The 18,533-nt window shown below is 38.8% G+C and overlaps 1 protein-coding gene across 1 annotated transcript in view; it reads left to right on the plus strand.

Moving 5' to 3' along the window:
- Window positions 1-18,533, plus strand: part of KIF27 (kinesin family member 27) — a 93,743-nt gene that overhangs the window by 28,545 nt on the left and 46,665 nt on the right. Inside the window, exons 5-6 of the mRNA XM_036261637.1 lie at window positions 2,453-2,596; window positions 9,872-10,078. Of these exons, the coding sequence (XP_036117530.1) occupies window positions 2,453-2,596; window positions 9,872-10,078 (351 nt within the window). The remainder of the gene's footprint in view (window positions 1-2,452; window positions 2,597-9,871; window positions 10,079-18,533) is intronic.

An 18,533-nucleotide genomic window follows, 5' to 3' on the forward strand; every position in this document is an offset into this window, starting at 1 on the left:
ACCCTTGCCTTTCATTACTTTGTATACTTCATGCCACTCCCTTCTGGCCTGCAGTGTTTCTATTGAAAAATCAGCTGAAGTCTGATGGGAACTCCCTTGTAGGTAACTTTCTGTCTCTCTCTTGCTTTCTTTAAGATTCTTTCTTTGTCTTTAATGTTTGCCATTTTAATTATGATGTGTCTAGCTGTGGGTCTTTTGGGGTTTATCTTGCTTGAGACTCTCTGTGTTTTCTGGATTTGTGTGACTTTTTCCTTCACCAATTTAGGGAAGTTTTCTGTCATTATTTCTTTAAACAGGTTCTCTATTCCTTTCTCTGATTTTTCTCCTTCCGCTATCCCTATAATGCAAATGTTGTTACATTTCGTATTGTCCCAAAGTTCCCTTAGACTTTCCTCCTGATTTTTATTTTTCTTTTTTTTCCCCATTTGCTGCTCTATTTGGGTGTTTTTTCTACCTTGTCTTCTAACTTGCCGATTCGGTCGTCAGCTTCTTCTAATCTACTATTGAATCCTTCTAAGGTATTTTTCATAACAACTATGTCATTCTTTATTTCTTCTTGATTTTTATTCATAGCTTCCACCTCTTATTTTAAGCTGATGTAGTTCCCACTAAGCTCTTCATAATTCTTATTAAGTTGCTTGTAGTTCTCACTAAATTGTTTGAGTACCCTTAAAATTATTGCTTTGACTCCTTTATCTGACAAATTGCTTTCTTCCATTTCATATAGTTCCTTTTCTGGTGATTCCTCCTTTTCTTTCATTTGGGTGCTGTTTTTTCATCTCACCATTTTAGCAGTCTGGTAGTTCTAGGTGCAGTGAGGGATGTTGGAATGTGTAGACAGGTCGGTGTGTATCAAATAAGGCTGCTGTGCCTTCCAGACTGTTTTGGTGTGTGGTGTCTCTTGCCTGCTGTGGGTCCTGGAGGATTGACAACTTGCAGCTGTATTAGTCTGTCATATTAGGTCTCTTGTGCAGGTCTTGGCTGCCTGAGTCTTGCTGCTGCTGTGGCTAGGGCACTGCTCCTGATCAGCCTCTGCTGATGCTCTTGGGGATGGGTCTCAGCTGCCAATCTTTGCTGCTGCTGCCTGGGGTGCATGGGCCCAGCTGGTGCACTGCTGAGGTGCGTGGGTTCTGCTGGTGCGCTACTGGGGTGAGTGAGTCCTGCTGGTGTGCTTCTGGGGTACTCAGATGCCTGGTGGGGCTCAGCTCCTGATCATTTGCCACTGGAGGCGAGTGTAAGCTCCTGGTTTGCGCTGCTACTGCTGCTGCTGTTGCCAGGGGGTGCTCTAATTTCCAGTCCTCTACTGCTGTTGGGGGCTGAGGATGCTCAGCTTCCGGGACTTTGCTGCTGCTGGGAGAAGGGCTTCATTCCAAATCTGCTGCTGCAGTTGTCAGGAGCAGGTCTTGGCTGCCAGAGTCTTGCTGCTGCTTGGGTTGGGGCACCACTCCTGATCAGCCTCTGATGATGCCACTGGGGATGGGTCTCTGCTGCCTATCTGTGCTGCTGGGGATGTGTCTCAGCTCCTGAGCCTCAGCTGTTGTTGGGGGTGGGGCTCCACTCCTGCCCTGTCACTGCTGCTGTGGGGGAAGGTGCTGGGCTTGGATCAGGCTTTTGCTGTGGGGGATGGTGCTCAGCTGCTGGCCAGTTGTGGCTACTGCAGCATGCACCTCGATAGCACCACTACTGTGTGCAGGTCTGTGTTGACACAGTGGGGTCCACTGGTCCAGTGGTGTAAGGTACTCTGGTGGACTCAGGTCACTCGGCCCCACCTTCTCCCCGCTGCCTCTTCCCAGAGAAGACCAGGGATCTTCCAAAATGGCAGGGCCGTATGGCCGTGCAGAGAGAAGCTCCCTGATAAGCCACTTACTGTGGTAGCCAGCTGCTCCCCATCCATAGCATAGGAACCCTCTGCCCCATGTTTCTGCACTGCTCAAGGTTGCTCATCCACACTCATGTCCATTCACACTCTCTTTCACTCTCACTGACTCTCTCACATTCACCCTCTCTCTGGTTCTGCCCACCTCCATTGCAAATATTCTTTATTCAAACATCCAAATACATTCTTATACTCTATAGGTCAGTTTGGAAAATGTGACCTTTGATTTTTAAAAACCCACATTAAAATCTTATGGCAATTCCAGCAAACTTGTAAAATCTTATTGAATATATTCTAGAACCTGAATAACCTGTTTTCATTTTAAAAGACAGGAAATACAAATCAGGAGAATCTTCTAATCTTTATTATAATTCTTATGTTACAGCAATGATAAGTCCACTTAACTGTTTCTGCCTTTCTTATAAAGAAACCAGGAAATAAGTTGAGAATTAGAGTAAGAAAAATTTTAAGAGACATTGTCAAGCTGTTATTAAATCACTGCTTTTGTGGTAGTATCTGGGCTCTCTTGAGTGTTTTTCATGGTGAATCTCTTGTGTTTTCTTTCCCTCCTCCCAGTGTGCTCTGGCTGCTGATGAAGTAGTATTTAATAAGAAGGAACTGGAGGTGAAAGAACTAAAGAATCAAGTGCAAATGATGGTGCAGGAAAACAAAGAACATGTTCTATCTTTGAAAGAAGCGCAAAAAGTGAATAGATTGCAGGTAGAATTTCTTAATGTATCTAGCTCTTTAGATTTAGTTGGGCTAGTACCTAACTAAATAGATAAGCATTTAAATGAAAAATGGAAATGTTTACAAAAATAGGTTTCAGTTGAAAAGTTCTGAACACAGGCACCTGAAAGAGTTATTGCAGTTTTTCCTCTAAGGCGGTATAAAGGGAAACCATTTTTATTGTTAGCTTAACTTATATTGTTATCTTTTCTTCATCCTTTTCCCTCTCATTGTTTGCCAAGGTAATAGGCAATGTAATATTGTTAAGAGTTGGATGGTAGGTAAGCAATGATGAAAATAATGCAGAATTTTGTGGCCCTGTCAATGGAATGAGCCCACTTTTAAACTCCTTAAGGACCAGATGGCAAGTCTGGTTCCCACCAGCTGCAGAACTTCCAGTTCCATGTCATTTGCTGGGAGGAAGTGAATCTTAAATTTTGGTGAACAGAGTATGCGGTGCAGCATTATTTCTACACTCTTTGGAAATGTCATATTTGTCATGTACAAAATCACAGTCACTATTAAGAAGTATTAATTCGACCAGCTTACAATTCCAACAATCCCTCTGCTCTAATGGGCTTCTGTTGTTTTCATGTGTAATAATAAAAGTCATTATTATTTTTAAAAAAAGAATTAGACAGTAAACACATAATTTAAGCTTTTAAATGTATTAGATTATCCTTTTATATTACATCAGTGATTTGCTCTTTAACTTTGGTGGTTTAATATTTCAAAATTTCTATCTTAGCTTTCTTATTATTAACATGGATATGTCTGCAATGTAACATGGTATGTCCCTAAATACACTTTCTGGCTGTGAAACGTGCCCTGGCCCTCAACAGTTAATTTCATTTAAAGCCTTTATCTTCTTATCAGGGAGTAACTAATGCCTTGAGAAATAATCTGATCCAGCAAACTGTCAACCCTCAGGAATCCTTCATCCCTTCTTCTCTGAGAGAGCCATTCTTTTTGTTGTTGTTGTTGTTAATCCTCACCCGAGGATATTTTTTCCATTGGTTTGATTGAGAGAGAGTGGAAGGGAGGGAGGGAGAGAAAGAGAGAGAGCGAGAGAGAAACGAGGATGGGAGAGAGGGAGGAAGATAGAGAGAGAAACATCGATATGAGAGAGACACATCGACTGGCTGCCACCCACATGACCTCAACCAGGGCCGGGGACAAACTGCAACCGAGGTATGTGCCCTTAGTGAGAACCGAACCCGGGACACTCTGGTCCGCGGGCCAACACTCGAACCGCTGAGCCAAACTGGCCAGGGCTGAACATTTTTTTTTGATTCATCCATGTAACTGTAGCTTGTTTAGTTTTATAGCTATATAGAATTTCAGTATATGAATATATACCATAATTAATTTATCTGTTCTGTTGATGGACTTTGTTTTTCATGAATATTCTTATACATGTTTCTTGGTGCACATAAACACTTATTTCTTTCAGGTTTGTGTCTAGGTCATAGGGTAGGTGAATCTTCAGTATCAGTAAATAATATGAAACTGTTTTCCAATTTACACTGGTACCAGCCCTATGTAAGCATTCCTTCTGCTCCGCATACTTACCAACGTTTTGTTATTTTTTTTTAATGATTTTTTATTTTTCAATTACAGTTGACATACAATATTATATTAGTTTTAGGTGTACACCATAGTGATTAGACATTTACATAATTTATGAAGTGATCGCCCCAACATTTATTATCATTAATTTTTAAACCTTAGGCAGTCTGGTAGGTATGTAGTAGTAGTTTCTTGTGGTTTTAATTTGCATTTGCTGGAAAATACTTGTTCATGTTTTTTGGCTCTTTGATTATCTTTTTCTGTAAAATATTCATTCAAGTCTCTTGCTTGCTTTTCTTTTGGACTTTTTTTTTTATTTTTTTTTATCCTCACTGGAGGACATTTTTCCATTTTTTGTTCAGGTAGAGTGGGAGGGAGAGAGAGGAACAGAGAGAGAGAGAGAAACATCGATGTGAAAGGAACACATCGAGTGGCTGCCACCCGCACAACCGACCAGGGCCGGGGACAAACTGCAACCGAGGTACATGCCCTTAGCGGGAACCGAACCCAGGTCTCTCAGGACCGCAGGCTGACACTCTAACCGCTGAGCCAAACCGGCCAGGGCTGGACTCTTTTTAAATTTAAATTGCAGAAGTTTGTTATACAGGGGTTGGTAAAAGTAGGTTAACAGTTGTTGAGTACATGAAACAGTTTATTATTGCATTATTATTTATTCTTGTATTTATTTTTCCATATGAACAACTGTAAACCTACCTTTGCCCATCCCTGTATATTCTGAGTATGAGCTCTTTGTCAGTTATATGGTTCCAAATATTTTTTTCTCTTTTTGTGGCTTTTTACTGTCAATGACGTCTTTTGATGAAAAGATATGTTGTAATCAGTCCAGCCAGTGTGGCTTAGTGAATTGAGTGTCATCCCATGGCCCATGGACTGAGAGGTCCCAGTTCCATTTCTGGTCAGGGCACATTCCCGGGTTTCCGACTTGATCCCCAGTGTGGGGTGTGCAGGAGGCAGCCAATCGATGTTTGTCTCTCACATTGATGTTTCTATCTCACTTTCCCTTCCTTTCTCGCTAAAAAATCAATGAAAACATATTGTAAAAAAAGATATAATCAAATTCAGCAATCTTTTTTTATGGTTAATGATTTTTTGCTATAACAAGCCTTTTCTTGTAGGATATTTTCTATATTATCTTCTAGGAGTTTTATTATTTTGCCTTTTTAGCTGTACAGTACTTCTGTAATTGGTTTTTGTGCATGGGGTAAAGTAAATGTCAATTATTTTTTCTCAATGTAGATATCCATCTGTTCTGTCACCATTTATTGAAAAGATCATCCTTTCACCACTGTTCTGAGAGCTATCTTTGTCATAAGTCAAGGTTCATTCGTGCCTGAATTTATTGTCTATTCTGGAACTTCTGTTGTATCCTTGGTTTTTCTATTGTAGGTTCATAATAAGTCTAGATATTCAGTAGAGCAAGGCTTCTGCTTTGTTTCCCTAACCTCTAAGAATGTCTTGGTTCCATATAAATTTCAGACTCAGCTGTCAAGGTCCACAAAAAAACAAACTCATTTTTTATAATTTCGCTTGGGATTGTGTTAAATCTGCAGATCCATTGGGAAAAAATTGAAATCTTTTTTTTTTTTATCCTCACCCGAGGACATTTTTTTTTTCCATTTTTTTGTTCAGATAGAGTGGGAGGGAGAGAGAGAAAGAGAGAGAGAGAGAAACATCAACGTGAAAGGGACACATTGAGTGGCTGCCACCTGCATGACCAACCAGGGCCGGGGACAAACTGCAACCGAGGTACACGCCCTTAGCGGGAACCGAACCTGGGTCTCTCTGGACCGCGGGCCAAAGCTCTAACCGCTGAGCCAAACCGGCCAGGACAAAAATTGACATCTTTTGATTGTCTTTTTTTTTTAGTTAGTCCTCCTCCAGGGATATTTTTTTCCATTGATTTTTAGAGAGAGTGGAAGGGAGGGAGGGCCAGGGATGGAACCTACAACCCAAGTACATGCTCTTGATCCTTTGGTGCGTGGTCCGACACACTAACCATTGAGCAACACCTACCAGGGCTGATTATGAGTCTTCTAATCTATGAACATGGTATTTTCCTTCATTTACCATTTCCTTTGCTTTTTCTCAATAGTGGTTATGTGTGTGTACACAAGTCTTGCACATCTTTTGTTAGACTTATACCTAGGTACTTGATTTTTTTAATATCACTAAATGGAATCTTTTTAATATTTCATATTTTTAATTGTTTGTTGGTATGTGTAAATGTATTGATTTTGGTATATTGATATACCCAGCAAATTCACTTTTTAATTCTAATACTTAGGTAAATTCTTTCAGATTTTATTTACAATTGTTTTATCTGCAAATGATGACAGCCTTGTTTCTTTGTTTATAATCCATATACCTTTTATTTCTTTTTCTTGCCTTTCTTCATTCTTCAGTACAGTGTTGAATACAAGTGATGATAGCAAGCATACCTTGTCTTGTATCCATTCATAGAGGAAAAGCTTTCACTATTAAGTACCATGTTAGCAGTGGGTATTTTTTATTTACCTTCTATCAATCCAAGACACATTTCTTTGCTAAGAATTTTTATTATGACTGGATATTGAATTTTATCAAATAATTTGTTATCATGAATTTTTTAAATTCTGTTAATATGGTGAGTTATATTGATTTTTCTAATGTTAAATGTCTTGCATTCCTGGAATAAACTTTTTTTTTCTGGTCATGATATATTGTTGTGTTTGGGGTTCCCAAGACCACCCTCAGGTTGGGTGATGCACTAAAGGGACTCAGCATATTGTCATGCTCTTGGCTAAGATTTATTATAGTGAAAGGAGGACAGTGATTAGCAAAGGATAGAAAAGGCGCATAGGGCAAAGTCTGGAGGAAACCAGGTTCGGACTTCCAAGAGTTGCTTGCTTCCTAGTGGAGTCACACTGATGTGCTTAATTCTCTAGCAATGACTGTGACAACACATGTGAAATGTTAATTACCAGGAAAGCTCAGAAGATACTCACTGCCTACAGTTTTTATTGAAGGCTAATCATGAAGGTCCTCTCTGCCCAGCATGTACCAAAATTCCTGACTACCAGAAGGAAGGCAGGTGTTTAGCATACCACTTTGTCTGCACTGACAGTTTGAGCTGAGCCACTCTCATCTATGCTTGTTTCTATCTGCATTCCACATGCAGCTTAAAATATCTCCTAATTTAAAAAAAATCCTAACCCAAGGATATTTTTTTTTCATTGATTTTTAGACAGAGTGGGAGGGAAGGGGTGGAGGAGAGAGAGAGAAGTGGGCAGAGAAAACCATTCATGTGAGAGAGACACATCAATTAGTTGCCTCCTGCAAGACCCCAACTGGACCGGGGATCGAATCTCTAACTGAGGTATGTGCCCTTGACCAGGAATCAAACCCATGACTCTTTGGTCCATGGGCTGCCACTCTAACTGCTGAGCCAAACTGGCCAGGGCAAAATATTTCCTAATTTTTGTTGTGACTCTTTTCTTTGAACTATGGGATATATATATTTTATTTCTAACACATGGATGATTTTTTAAAATTAATTTTTAGGTTAAGTGCATTGTGGTCCCTGTGATTTCAGTCCTTTGAATGTGTTGAAACTTCCTTTATGGCTCAGTATAAGAACAGTTTTGTAGATGTTACAGATGTGCTTGAAAAGAATGTGTATTATGTAGTCATTTGGTGCTATTAATCCTGTTATTCAAATCTATATTTTCACTCATTGGTCTGGCTCTTTTTGTTATATCAGTAATTTAAGAGTGGTGTTAAAATCTCCCACTGATTTTGGATTTGTCTTCTCCATGAAGTCCTGCTTTCTGCATTATATATTGAAGCTGTATTATTAAGTACATAGCAATGTAGACTTGTTACATTATCCTAGTGAGTTGACCTTTTTAAAAAATAATTTTTATTCTTTTTATCTCTTGTCATGGTTTTTGCCTTAAGGTTCATTTTGATATGACTATAGCTATGCCAGCTTTCTTTTGTTTAATAGTTACATGGTGTCTCTTTTTTATCTTATTTTTAATCTTTCTGTGTCTATTTTAGTTCTGTTTCTTATAAGCAGCAGATTAGATAATTTTATAATCTTATCTGACAGTCCTGTTTCTTATAAGCAGCAGGTTAGATAATTTTATAATCTTCTCTGATAGTCTTTACCTCTTAATAGGATTACTTTGTTCATTGATGAATTTAACATAATTACTACTATATTTTGGTTATAATCCTATTATTGTGCCTTTTTATTTATCCTACCTTCTCGGTGTTCCTTTTTTTCCTCCTTTCTTACCTTCTTTTCGATTGTGTATTTTAAATTTTTATTTCATTAGCTTAGAAGTTCTACCTTTGCCTTAATAAAGTCTAATATTAATTGGTATTTTCACCATTTGAATACCCACCCTCAACTTATTTATGTGCCATTTAGTTGTATATTTTAATTATCTGTATGCATGACTTTTAAATAAGGTTGCATTTTTTTTTTTTTTTTTGGTATGTGCCCCTCGCAGGAACTGAACGTGGGATTCTCTGGTCCACAGGCCCACGCTCCAACCGCTGAGCCACACTGGCCAGGTCTAAGGTTGCATTTTTATAGCTCAACATTAACATAGTGAAAATTTAGTTTTTTTTTTTTTTCTTTTTAAACATTATAGTACAGTGGAATGTTAAGATGAATGACAATTTCTTGTTTATATAGTTTTGTGCTTATAAAACAAAGATTGATGTTAGAGCTTCTGGATTGGATATACTTTAAAATTTTCTTTAAAAAATAGAAAACAAAACAACAACAACAAAAATAAATTAAAAACATTTTTCTTTAGAGGATACATAAAAAACTAAACCACACCCACACATACACACAGTCTCCTCCCCTCCCCCTGCCTCCCATATACAATATGTCCTGCCTTTGATTTCTTTTTTTTTTCCTCACCTGAGGACATTTTTCCATTTTTTGTTCAGGTAGAGTGGGAGGGGGAGAGAGGAAGAGAGAGAGAAACATCGATGTGAAAGGGACACATCGGGTGGCTGCCACCTGCACGACCAACCAGGGCCGGGGACAAACTGTAACCGAGGCACACGCCCTTAGCGGGAACCGAACCCGGGTCTCTGGGGACCGCAGGGCAATGCTCTAACCGCTGAACCAAACCGGTCAGGACCTGCTTTTGATTTCTAAGTTCTACTTTCTCCCAGGACTATCAGTTGCCTATCTTCTCTCTCTTATTCTCTGGGCTTTCTTTTTCACTGAGTAAAGGCTTTCACGTCATTGCACCTGTTGCCACTTTTTGTCTCCTTTGCTGTCACCTCTGCTATTTGCAACTCTTCCTCCACTTTTCAGCATTCTGGTCTCTTGTTACTTCTTGGATTTCACCCAGAGTCCAAACTTTTATAAAATCAGCTAATCAGAGTGCTTCAGGTTGGCAAACCGACCAATCACAGTGTATGGGGCCTTTTTTTTTTTTGAGTATTTAACTCTATGCTGTGTTTGTTGCTGCTTACTGTTCGAAAGTGTTTACCATTCAGAACAGTCCTAGATACTTGTGAACACCAGAGGCTAGTCTTTGAATCAATGAGGATTTACTGTCCTGTTAAGGTAGTTGTGATTTGGGTCAGTACAATTTATTTTTTATCATTATCTACACCTGTACTAAATATCTTTATTTTTAAAATTCTCATCTCTCTTCTGCAAAGAATGAAAAAATAATAGAACAACAACTTCTTCTGGATCAAATGAGTGAAGAACTAACAAAACTAAACCTGTCAATGACTTCTTCAGCTAAGGAAACTTGTGGAGATGGACCAGATGCCAGAATACCTGAAAAGAGACCGTATACTGTACCGTTTGATACTCGTTTGGGGCATTATATTTGTATCCCAGCAAGATCAGATGCCAGGAAGGTAAAGTCTGAACATTAATCTCTTATTTTGAGATCTTAAAAATATTATATGTAATATAATAAATATCACAGTGTATTTGTACAGTCTCAGAAGGTACTGTTTGGTTTCTGTTTGGTTTTATAGACTTTTGTGTATTCTCTTTCTTTTAATCATATCATGCTTCTTTTTAATAAAAAATCAATAGGAGAATGTATAGTTATAGTTGGAAGGAATAGTTAAAGATAATATCTGCATTCATCAGGGAGGAAAAGCTATCCTTTACCATCATATTTTCAGACATGACTAAGTCAAGATATCTTCATGAATTTTTTTTTCTTTAACTACACCAAGTTGAGATGAGGTTGAGGGTATTTATTTTGACTTATTTGGTTTGCCTTATTATTTTCAAAATGACATTTATGTGTTAGTCAGTCTTGCCAAGCTGAATATCAAGAATGTATAAAGATCAGTATGAACTTTTGTTTTAATTTTATTTACTTATGAATATGTGTGTGTGTGGTAAATATACGCACACTCATTTGAAAAAGCATCAAGTAATCTCTACTATAGAAAAGTTTAATTAGCAGATTCATGTATTTGGGTTTCTCTTAATTTTATGAAGGGAAATGATTTGTTTGAGATCTATGTGATGGTTACAGGCAAAGGGATAAGAAATATGCTGGTTGTTATAGACTATGCAGTCAGGCAGGCTTGGGTGTGAACACCAGCTCTATTGTCTAGGACTACATGTCACTAAACCTGTGGAAGCCCCAGTTTCCTTATCTGTCAGAATGGGGGAAACATGGGGATGTATGGAGGATTTACATCAGATGTTTACTCAAAAAGTGCCTGGCACATTGTGTCCTCAATCTATGTCAATGGGGTGCTTTTACTATGTCCCAGGCTCAGTACCTCAGAGTGATTAAGGCAAATATTATCTTTACCTGTATGGTTTTCAATTTTGAGTGGTTGAATTTTAAAATTTAAACCTTTGTTATTAATTTTGGTTTTACTTTGTAGAATCTTTGGCATTTTCCTTATGGTTGAATATATGGTACCTTTTCATAGAACATTTGGGAAGAAAGATAAATTCTCCACATGGTTCACATTTGATATCTATTTTAATTTAATACTTATATATCAAGTCTTCTATATTTTATTTCTATTGGTTAGTTATGTTTCTGTCCATTCTTTTATTAAAAAAATAACATTTGAGTTTTGTTTTTCTGATTACAAAAGTTACATATACTTATTCTCTCTCTTGGTTTCTGTTTTTTATTTTTACTAGACTTTCACTCACACACACACACACACACACACACACATACACACACAGACTCTTTGAGAAGTTAGAGCTCTGTGGCCTCTTCTGAAGGGTAGGCCTTTCTGTTCTTATCTCTAGTTGTTTGATTAGACCTGAAGCAGACATCTAGAATTATTTCATATTAGTAAATTCTTTTTTAAATATGTTTTTTTCCTTCTCCTTTATTGATTTTAGAGAGAAGGAAGGGAGAGGGAGAGAGACATAGAAATATTGATTAGAGAGAACATGGATTGGCTGCCTCCTGCATGCCTCCCTAATGGGGAAGAGGCCCACAAACTGGGCATGTACTCTGCCTGGGAACCGGACTGGCGACCTCTTGGTGCATGGGTTGATGCTCAGCCACTGAGCCACTCCGGCTGGGCAGCAAATTAGTAAATTCTTAGTTTTGTTTTAAAAATTTTGCCCAGCCAGTGTGGCTTAGATTGAGCATTGTCCCATGGACTGAGAGGTCCTGGTTTGATTTCCCAGTCAGGGCACATGCCTGGGTTGTGAGCCTGATCCCCACTGGGGTGTGCAGGAGGCAGCCGATTGATGTTTCTCTCTCACATCAATGTTTCTATTTCTCTTCCTTCCTCTTTCTCTAAAAAAATCAATAAAAAAATAGGAAAATAAAAAAATAAAAGTGCTCTCTTACCATTAAAAAAATTTTTTTTTCCTTGTACCCCAAAATAACCCTTCTAGCCACTGTAAGAAAAGAAAAAGGAAAACGATGCAAAGGTCATATGATCAGTGTTTTGAGAGTTCTCTTGCTCCTACTGTGTGTCCAGAAATCCTGGCCACCTCCTTTGCCTGGCCTGGTTATTGCAGCAGACATGAAAAAGCAGGCTTGCATGAGGAAGACATATAGTATGGCAAGCCTTGTTCAAGTCCTGTTTACTGTTCCATTGTGTTAAGTATAAGTGGGATGTCTCATACTGGATACCAAAACTAGCTAAATTAAGCCAAAGAAAACATATGAAATACGATTTCATTTTCTCCTGGATTTCTGTCTCCTTGGCAGAAGTCTAGCTAATATTTTTCAGCCCTAATTCTTTTATTTTATACTTCAACTTAAAATACTTTAAAAAGAAAAGGGGAAAATAGCTTAATTTATTTTTAAATTGATTAAAGAAAGAGTTTGATTTTATTTTTTATGCTCGTTTATACATATTGGAGGGAAAGAATGAAAAGGTCTTATTTTAAAGTGTATTATATTGTATTAATACACATACTTTCATTACTAGCTTTTCTCATTTAATATATTACAAACATTTGACAGTCATTAAATATTCTTCTATAATATATCATGATTTTTAATGTCTGAATTATATTTATTCTAAGGGCATACCATTGTGTACTATTTCCTGTTGTTGCACATTTGTTTTCAACTATCTCTTAATCTGAAAAGTTTAACACCAAAATGGAATTATAGGACATATCTACTTATGCAGAAATCCTAAAGAAATTGCCCCTTGCAGTCAAACAGTATACAGGTAAATAAAATAAAAGTACTAATATTATGTACCAAATTGATACAAAAAAAAGAAAAACTCACTCGTCTCAATAGGTACCCACAACTCATCTGGTGGAATGCAGAGTTGAATCTTGATTTAAACTTAAACTATAATGGAGGTTTCTAACTTTCTTAACATTGAAATGTGATAATTAAAGCCAACAGCCAGTGCTATACATACTAAAAAGGCACTTTGCATAGAAAAAAATTTACAAAGGTGGTTCCAGTCATTACTTATAAGGGTTTAGTATAATGCCACAAATGCTGATGAAAATCTGCCATATTTCATTGATTATAAGACAGACTTTTTTTTCATATTTATCATCTTTGGTGGAAGGATATGTTGATCACATGTCATAGTTAGACAGCTTTTTTTTCTTGGTGGTATAAAAATAATGGTTTGTCTTGTAGTTAATGGCAAACCATTTTAGATTTGATGAAAAATGGTATCATGAAAAGAAAATAAAAGCAGGTACACAATATCACTTTCAGTAATTGAAATAACTGTATAGTAAGAAAACCAACCAAAGTATTCTGAAGAGATACATTTTTAAAACCTTCTGGAATATCCAGATTCGTAAAAGTGGAATACTTGTAAAATTATTTTATTGATTTTAGAGAGAAAGGAAGGGAAGGGGGGAGGGAGAGAGAGAGAGAGAGAGAAAAACATTGATTTGTTGTTCCACTTATTTATGCATTCATAGGTTGATACTTTATGTGCCCTGATCAGGGATTGAACCGCAACCTTGGCCTTTCAGGATGATGTTCTAACCAATTGAGCTACCCAGCCAGGGTGAATCACATTTTTTTTTTTGTCACAAAATTTCTGTGCATAACCCCACTGTATAGGTTAACAGCCTTTTCAGTCTTTACTAAGATTTAATCTCTCATATAAAGGCCTTTTTTCCCATAAAATAAATTTTTGATATTTTAAAATTCCTTATTTTTATACATAGCTGCTCATGGTGAAGAGCAAGCATAACAGAACATAGAGAAGATGTGTCTGTTGAGCTTTGACCAGGTTCCTTTGCTAGCTAAGTGACTCATTCTAGCAGAACACAACTGCACAGTAGCAAAATGACACATTAAGTCTCATGAACCTTTGCAGAACTCTCAATTGAAACTACAAAATTAAATATGGAAGCCACAATCTGTGCTGAATGAGTTAAGCAAAGTTGCAGCAAATCTGTTGAAACAAAATCAAATATATCACTGATGAGAGATTATCTTATTTACGGGGATTTAGAATGTTATGTTCAGGTCTGGGAACAGCACATTAAGTCACATTAGATTATTTTCAGAGAAAAAACAAGTTGCTGAACGACATTTGGGAAAATCTGAAGTACCTCTAGATTTAGTCTGATTCAGAGGGGACATGATGACTTTTCAAATATTTGAAGGTTTATCATTATTTAACAATAATGGGTCTTCTTTAAGAAAAAGAAAGCCTGGCCAGTATGGCTCAGTGGATTGAGCATCGTCCCATGGACTGAGAGGTCCTGGTTAGATTCCAGGTCAGGGCACATCGATCCCTAGTAGGGAGCATGCAGGAGGCAGCAGGTTGACATTTCTCTCTCACATCTCTAGAATTTGGACCAGTGAGAAGTGCTAAGGGAATGAAAAAAGGGGCTTATTAGTGCGAACTGTCAGAGATGATATGAGAGGCCTTGTGAGGTGCCCCCCCACCCTAGTAATGTGTTTCAGCAGAGGTTAAACAGTAATTTGCAATATTACAGAGGAGAGTCAAAAGGGATGGAGAGTTGAACTCAGTAAGTAACCTTAAATTTCTCTCTAACCCTGTGGCTTTGTAAATCTTCAGACAATAAAAAGGTAGAATAAAAAATGGCTTCTAATTAGATATAGTCTCAGTTATCTGAATTATCAGCTTATTTGAGTACTTAACATGAGATCTGTACTTTTGGGGGTATGGTTGAAAACACTAAAATATCCTTATTGGGGATCTATGGAATGCAGAAGCAACTGAGGGAGCCAGGACCCAATACCCAGATAGGAAGGGGCTGGATTATAGAAGGCTTTAGGAGCCTGGAAAGGGCAAAAAAACCCATTGTGTTGAGTTCAGTGACTGTTAAAAAATTAGTTTGCTAAATGTTACTCATTGTGGCAAAATTTATTTGGTGTCCATTATTAAGCTGGGTCATTTAGTTTGCAAATTACAATCCCAGAGAATAAAATTTGACTCTGAACAAAAAGTATTATTTGCTCCTGAAATAATTCCCGCCCCCCTGACAAAGAGAATCCTTGATGCCTATCAGCTATGGGGCAAATGGCCAAGCTGGGTATATTGTGCTTGTTAGATAAATATTTCTTGAGTTGGTTCTTCTATAAATAATTCTCACCTCACCTCAAATCCCAGAATTGGGAGACATCCTAGAAAATTTGATCCCCTATTCATTATGGTGTTGATCTTATTAGGTGATCAACAGTGGAGGCAAAAAATCATATCAAAGAATCAGGTAGGCTTTTCTGGGAGGGGTACATGAGGAACCTATGTCAACTGAATCTTGAACACCTTATGATATACACATTTCACTATATGTTGTAATTTTATTTTTAAAAAAATTTGTATATTGATTTGAGAGAGGAAGGGAGAGGGAGAGAGAGAGAGAAACATCGATGAGAGAGAACATGGATTGGTCGCCTCCTGCCTGCCCCCCACTAGGGATTTGGCCCACAACCTGAGCATGTGCTCTGACCAGGAATCAAACTGGTGACTTCTTGGTGCATTGGTCGACGCTCAACCATTGAGCCACAATGGCCTGGCAAAACATTTTTAAAATTCAGATTTGATATACGTCCCTCTCATTTTATAGCTGAGGAAACAGCCATATTGGGGGTAATGGACCTGTCTTACCTAACGTGATCACACAGCAACTTCTTGATAGACTACAGTGGCACTTTACTTTTAAGAGGCAGAGGATGGATGAACAAAACAACTAGGTCACCAGCTTTGTAGGCCTTTCTTTCCCAAGATGAGCTAATTCTGGGGAATGATTTTCCTTCTAATCAGCCTTAAGGGCTCTTTGTTACATCAAAGGTCCTCCAGGGCAGTGCCTGGTCTTAGGAGCCCAACTAACAATGTTCACATTTAATGTTATTTAACAATGTTCATTGAACATTATCTAACCTGAAAAAGGAAGTGATTTGATTTGCCTAGGTTCCCAAAGCCATGTAAGGAGGTTGACAGATGATATGAGCTCAGGAAAAGAAAATCAAGCAGGTAGCAATGTGGCTTGTGCTTTGTTGTTGTTGTTATTCTTTTGATTTAAGTATGTTTTTATTTTTAGAGAGAGAAGAAAGGAGAGTGAGAGAGAGAGAGAGATGCAAACATTAATGCGAGACAAACATTGATTGGCTGATTCCTGCATGCCCCTCACTGGGGACTGAGCCCGAAACCCAGTCATGTGCCCTGACCCGGAATCCAATGGGTGACCTCTTGGTGCATGGGACAACGCTCAGCCACTGAGCCACACCAGCTGCAGGCTTTTTTTCTTATAAAAAACTTTTTAATTGATTTTTTAAGAGGGAGAGAGGGAGAGAAACATCGATGTGAGAGAGAAATGTCAATCTGCTGCCTCCTGCATGCTCCCTACTGGGGATCGATGTGCCCTGACCTGGAATCTAACCAGGACCTCTCAGTCCATGGGACGATGCTCAATCCACTGAGCCATACTGGCCAGGCTTTCTTTTTCTTAAAGAAGACCCTTTAATATTTCATATAATATTGGTTTGGTGGTGATGAACTTGTTTAGCCTTTTTTTTTTGGTCTGGGAAGCTCTTTATCTGTCCTTCAATTCTATATGATAGCTTTGCTGGGTAAAGTAATCTTGGTTGTAGATCCTTGCTTTTCATCACTTTGAATATTTCTTGGCACTCCCTTCTGGCCTACAAAATTTCTGTTGAGAAATCAGCTGACATTCTTGTGAGAGCTCCCCTGTAGGAAACTAACTGCTTTTCTTTTGTTGCTTTGTTTTTAACCTTTTGCATTCTAATTATGATGGTTTTGGTGCAGACCTCTTTAGGTTCATCTTGGTTGGGATTCTGTACTTTCTGGGGAATTTTTCCTTCGTAATTTTTTTACATAGGCTTTCAATTTCTCTCTTCTCTTTCTGGCATCTTTGTGAAGCGAATGTTGGTATGCTTGAAGTTGTCCCAGAGGCTCCTTACACTATCTTAATTTTTTTTGGATTCTTTTTTCTTTTTGAGTTCTGCTTGAGTGTTTTCTGCTTACTTATCTTCCAAATCTCTGATTTGATCCTCTGCTTCATTTGCTTCAGTGTTGATTCCCTGTAATGTATTCTTCATTTAAGTTAATGCATTCTTTGTTTCTGACTGGTTCTTTTTTATATTTCCACTTTTATGTTTCCTATCTCTTTGTTGACATTCTCACTAGTTCATCTACTCTTCCCCTAAGTTCATTGAGCATCCTTATAACCAGTGTTTTGAACTCTGCATCTAGTAGATTGCTTGTCTCCACTTTGTTTAGTTCTTTTTCTGGAGTTTTGTTCTTTTCTTTCATTTGGACATGTTTCTTTGTCTCCTCATTTTGGCAGCCTCCCTGGGTTTGCTTCTGTATATTAGATAGAGCTGCTATGTCTCTAAGGCTTGGTAGAGTGGCCTAATGTACTAGGTGTTCTTTAGGGTCCAGTGGCACAGCCTCCCCCATCACTCGAGCTGGGCAATCAAGGTATACCCCCTCCCCCTTCGTGTGGGTTGTGTATACCCTCCTCTTGTAGTTGAACCTAGATTATCTTTGGCACGTAAATGGGAGGAGTTTGCTGGCTGTGACCACTGACTTCTGACCATCACAGAGGATGAGCTGTGCAGGGCTCACCTTACAGAGCAAAACTTCAGTGGGACTCTGGTGCCTGCTAAGTTTGCCCATTGGGTGTGTTACTTGTGGAGGTGGTTGGATGGTTGTGCTTCTACATGGTCTGCAGCTGTCCACTGGATGGGCCTCCTGGGAGGTGCAGGCCAAGGTAAGCCACTGCATGTGTTCAGCTGGGGGCCTCTTGGCATTGGCTACAAAGTGATCTACAGATACCTGCGTCTTTTGCTAGGCTTAGAAGTGCCCAGGCACCCTGGCCAGTTTGGCTCAGCAGTTAGAGAGTCCGCCTGCGGTCCCGAGAGACCCGGGTTCGGTTCCCGCTAAGGGCACGTACCTTGGTTGCAGTTTGTCCCCGGCCCTGGTTGGTCGTGCGGGTGGCAGCCACTCGATGTGTCCCTTTCACATCGATGTTTCCCTCTCTCTCTCTCTCTCTTCCTCTCCCTCCGTCTGTACAGAAAATGGAAAAATGCCCTCGGATGAGGATAAAAAAAAAAAAAAATTACGAGAAGTGCCCAGGCGCCCTGGCTGGTTTGGCTTAGTGGTTAGAGCGTCGGCCCATGGACCAGAGAGTCCCAGGTTCGGTTCCCATTAAGGACACGTACCTTGGTTGCAGTTTGTCCCTGGCCCCGGTTGGGGTTGTGTGGGTGGCAACCAGTCGATGTGTCACGTCAATGTTTCTCTCTCTCTCTCTTCCTCCCTTTCTCCCTGCTCCTCTATCTGAAGATAAATGCAAAAATATCCTAGGGTGAGGATTAAAAAAAAAAGAAGTGCCCAGGCAAAGCCAAGCTGTGAACCAAGGCAGCTGCTGCTAGTG

Source organism: Molossus molossus, unplaced genomic scaffold (genome assembly GCF_014108415.1).
Source record: "Molossus molossus isolate mMolMol1 unplaced genomic scaffold, mMolMol1.p scaffold_m16_p_14, whole genome shotgun sequence".
Taxonomy (NCBI): Eukaryota; Metazoa; Chordata; class Mammalia; order Chiroptera; family Molossidae; genus Molossus; species Molossus molossus.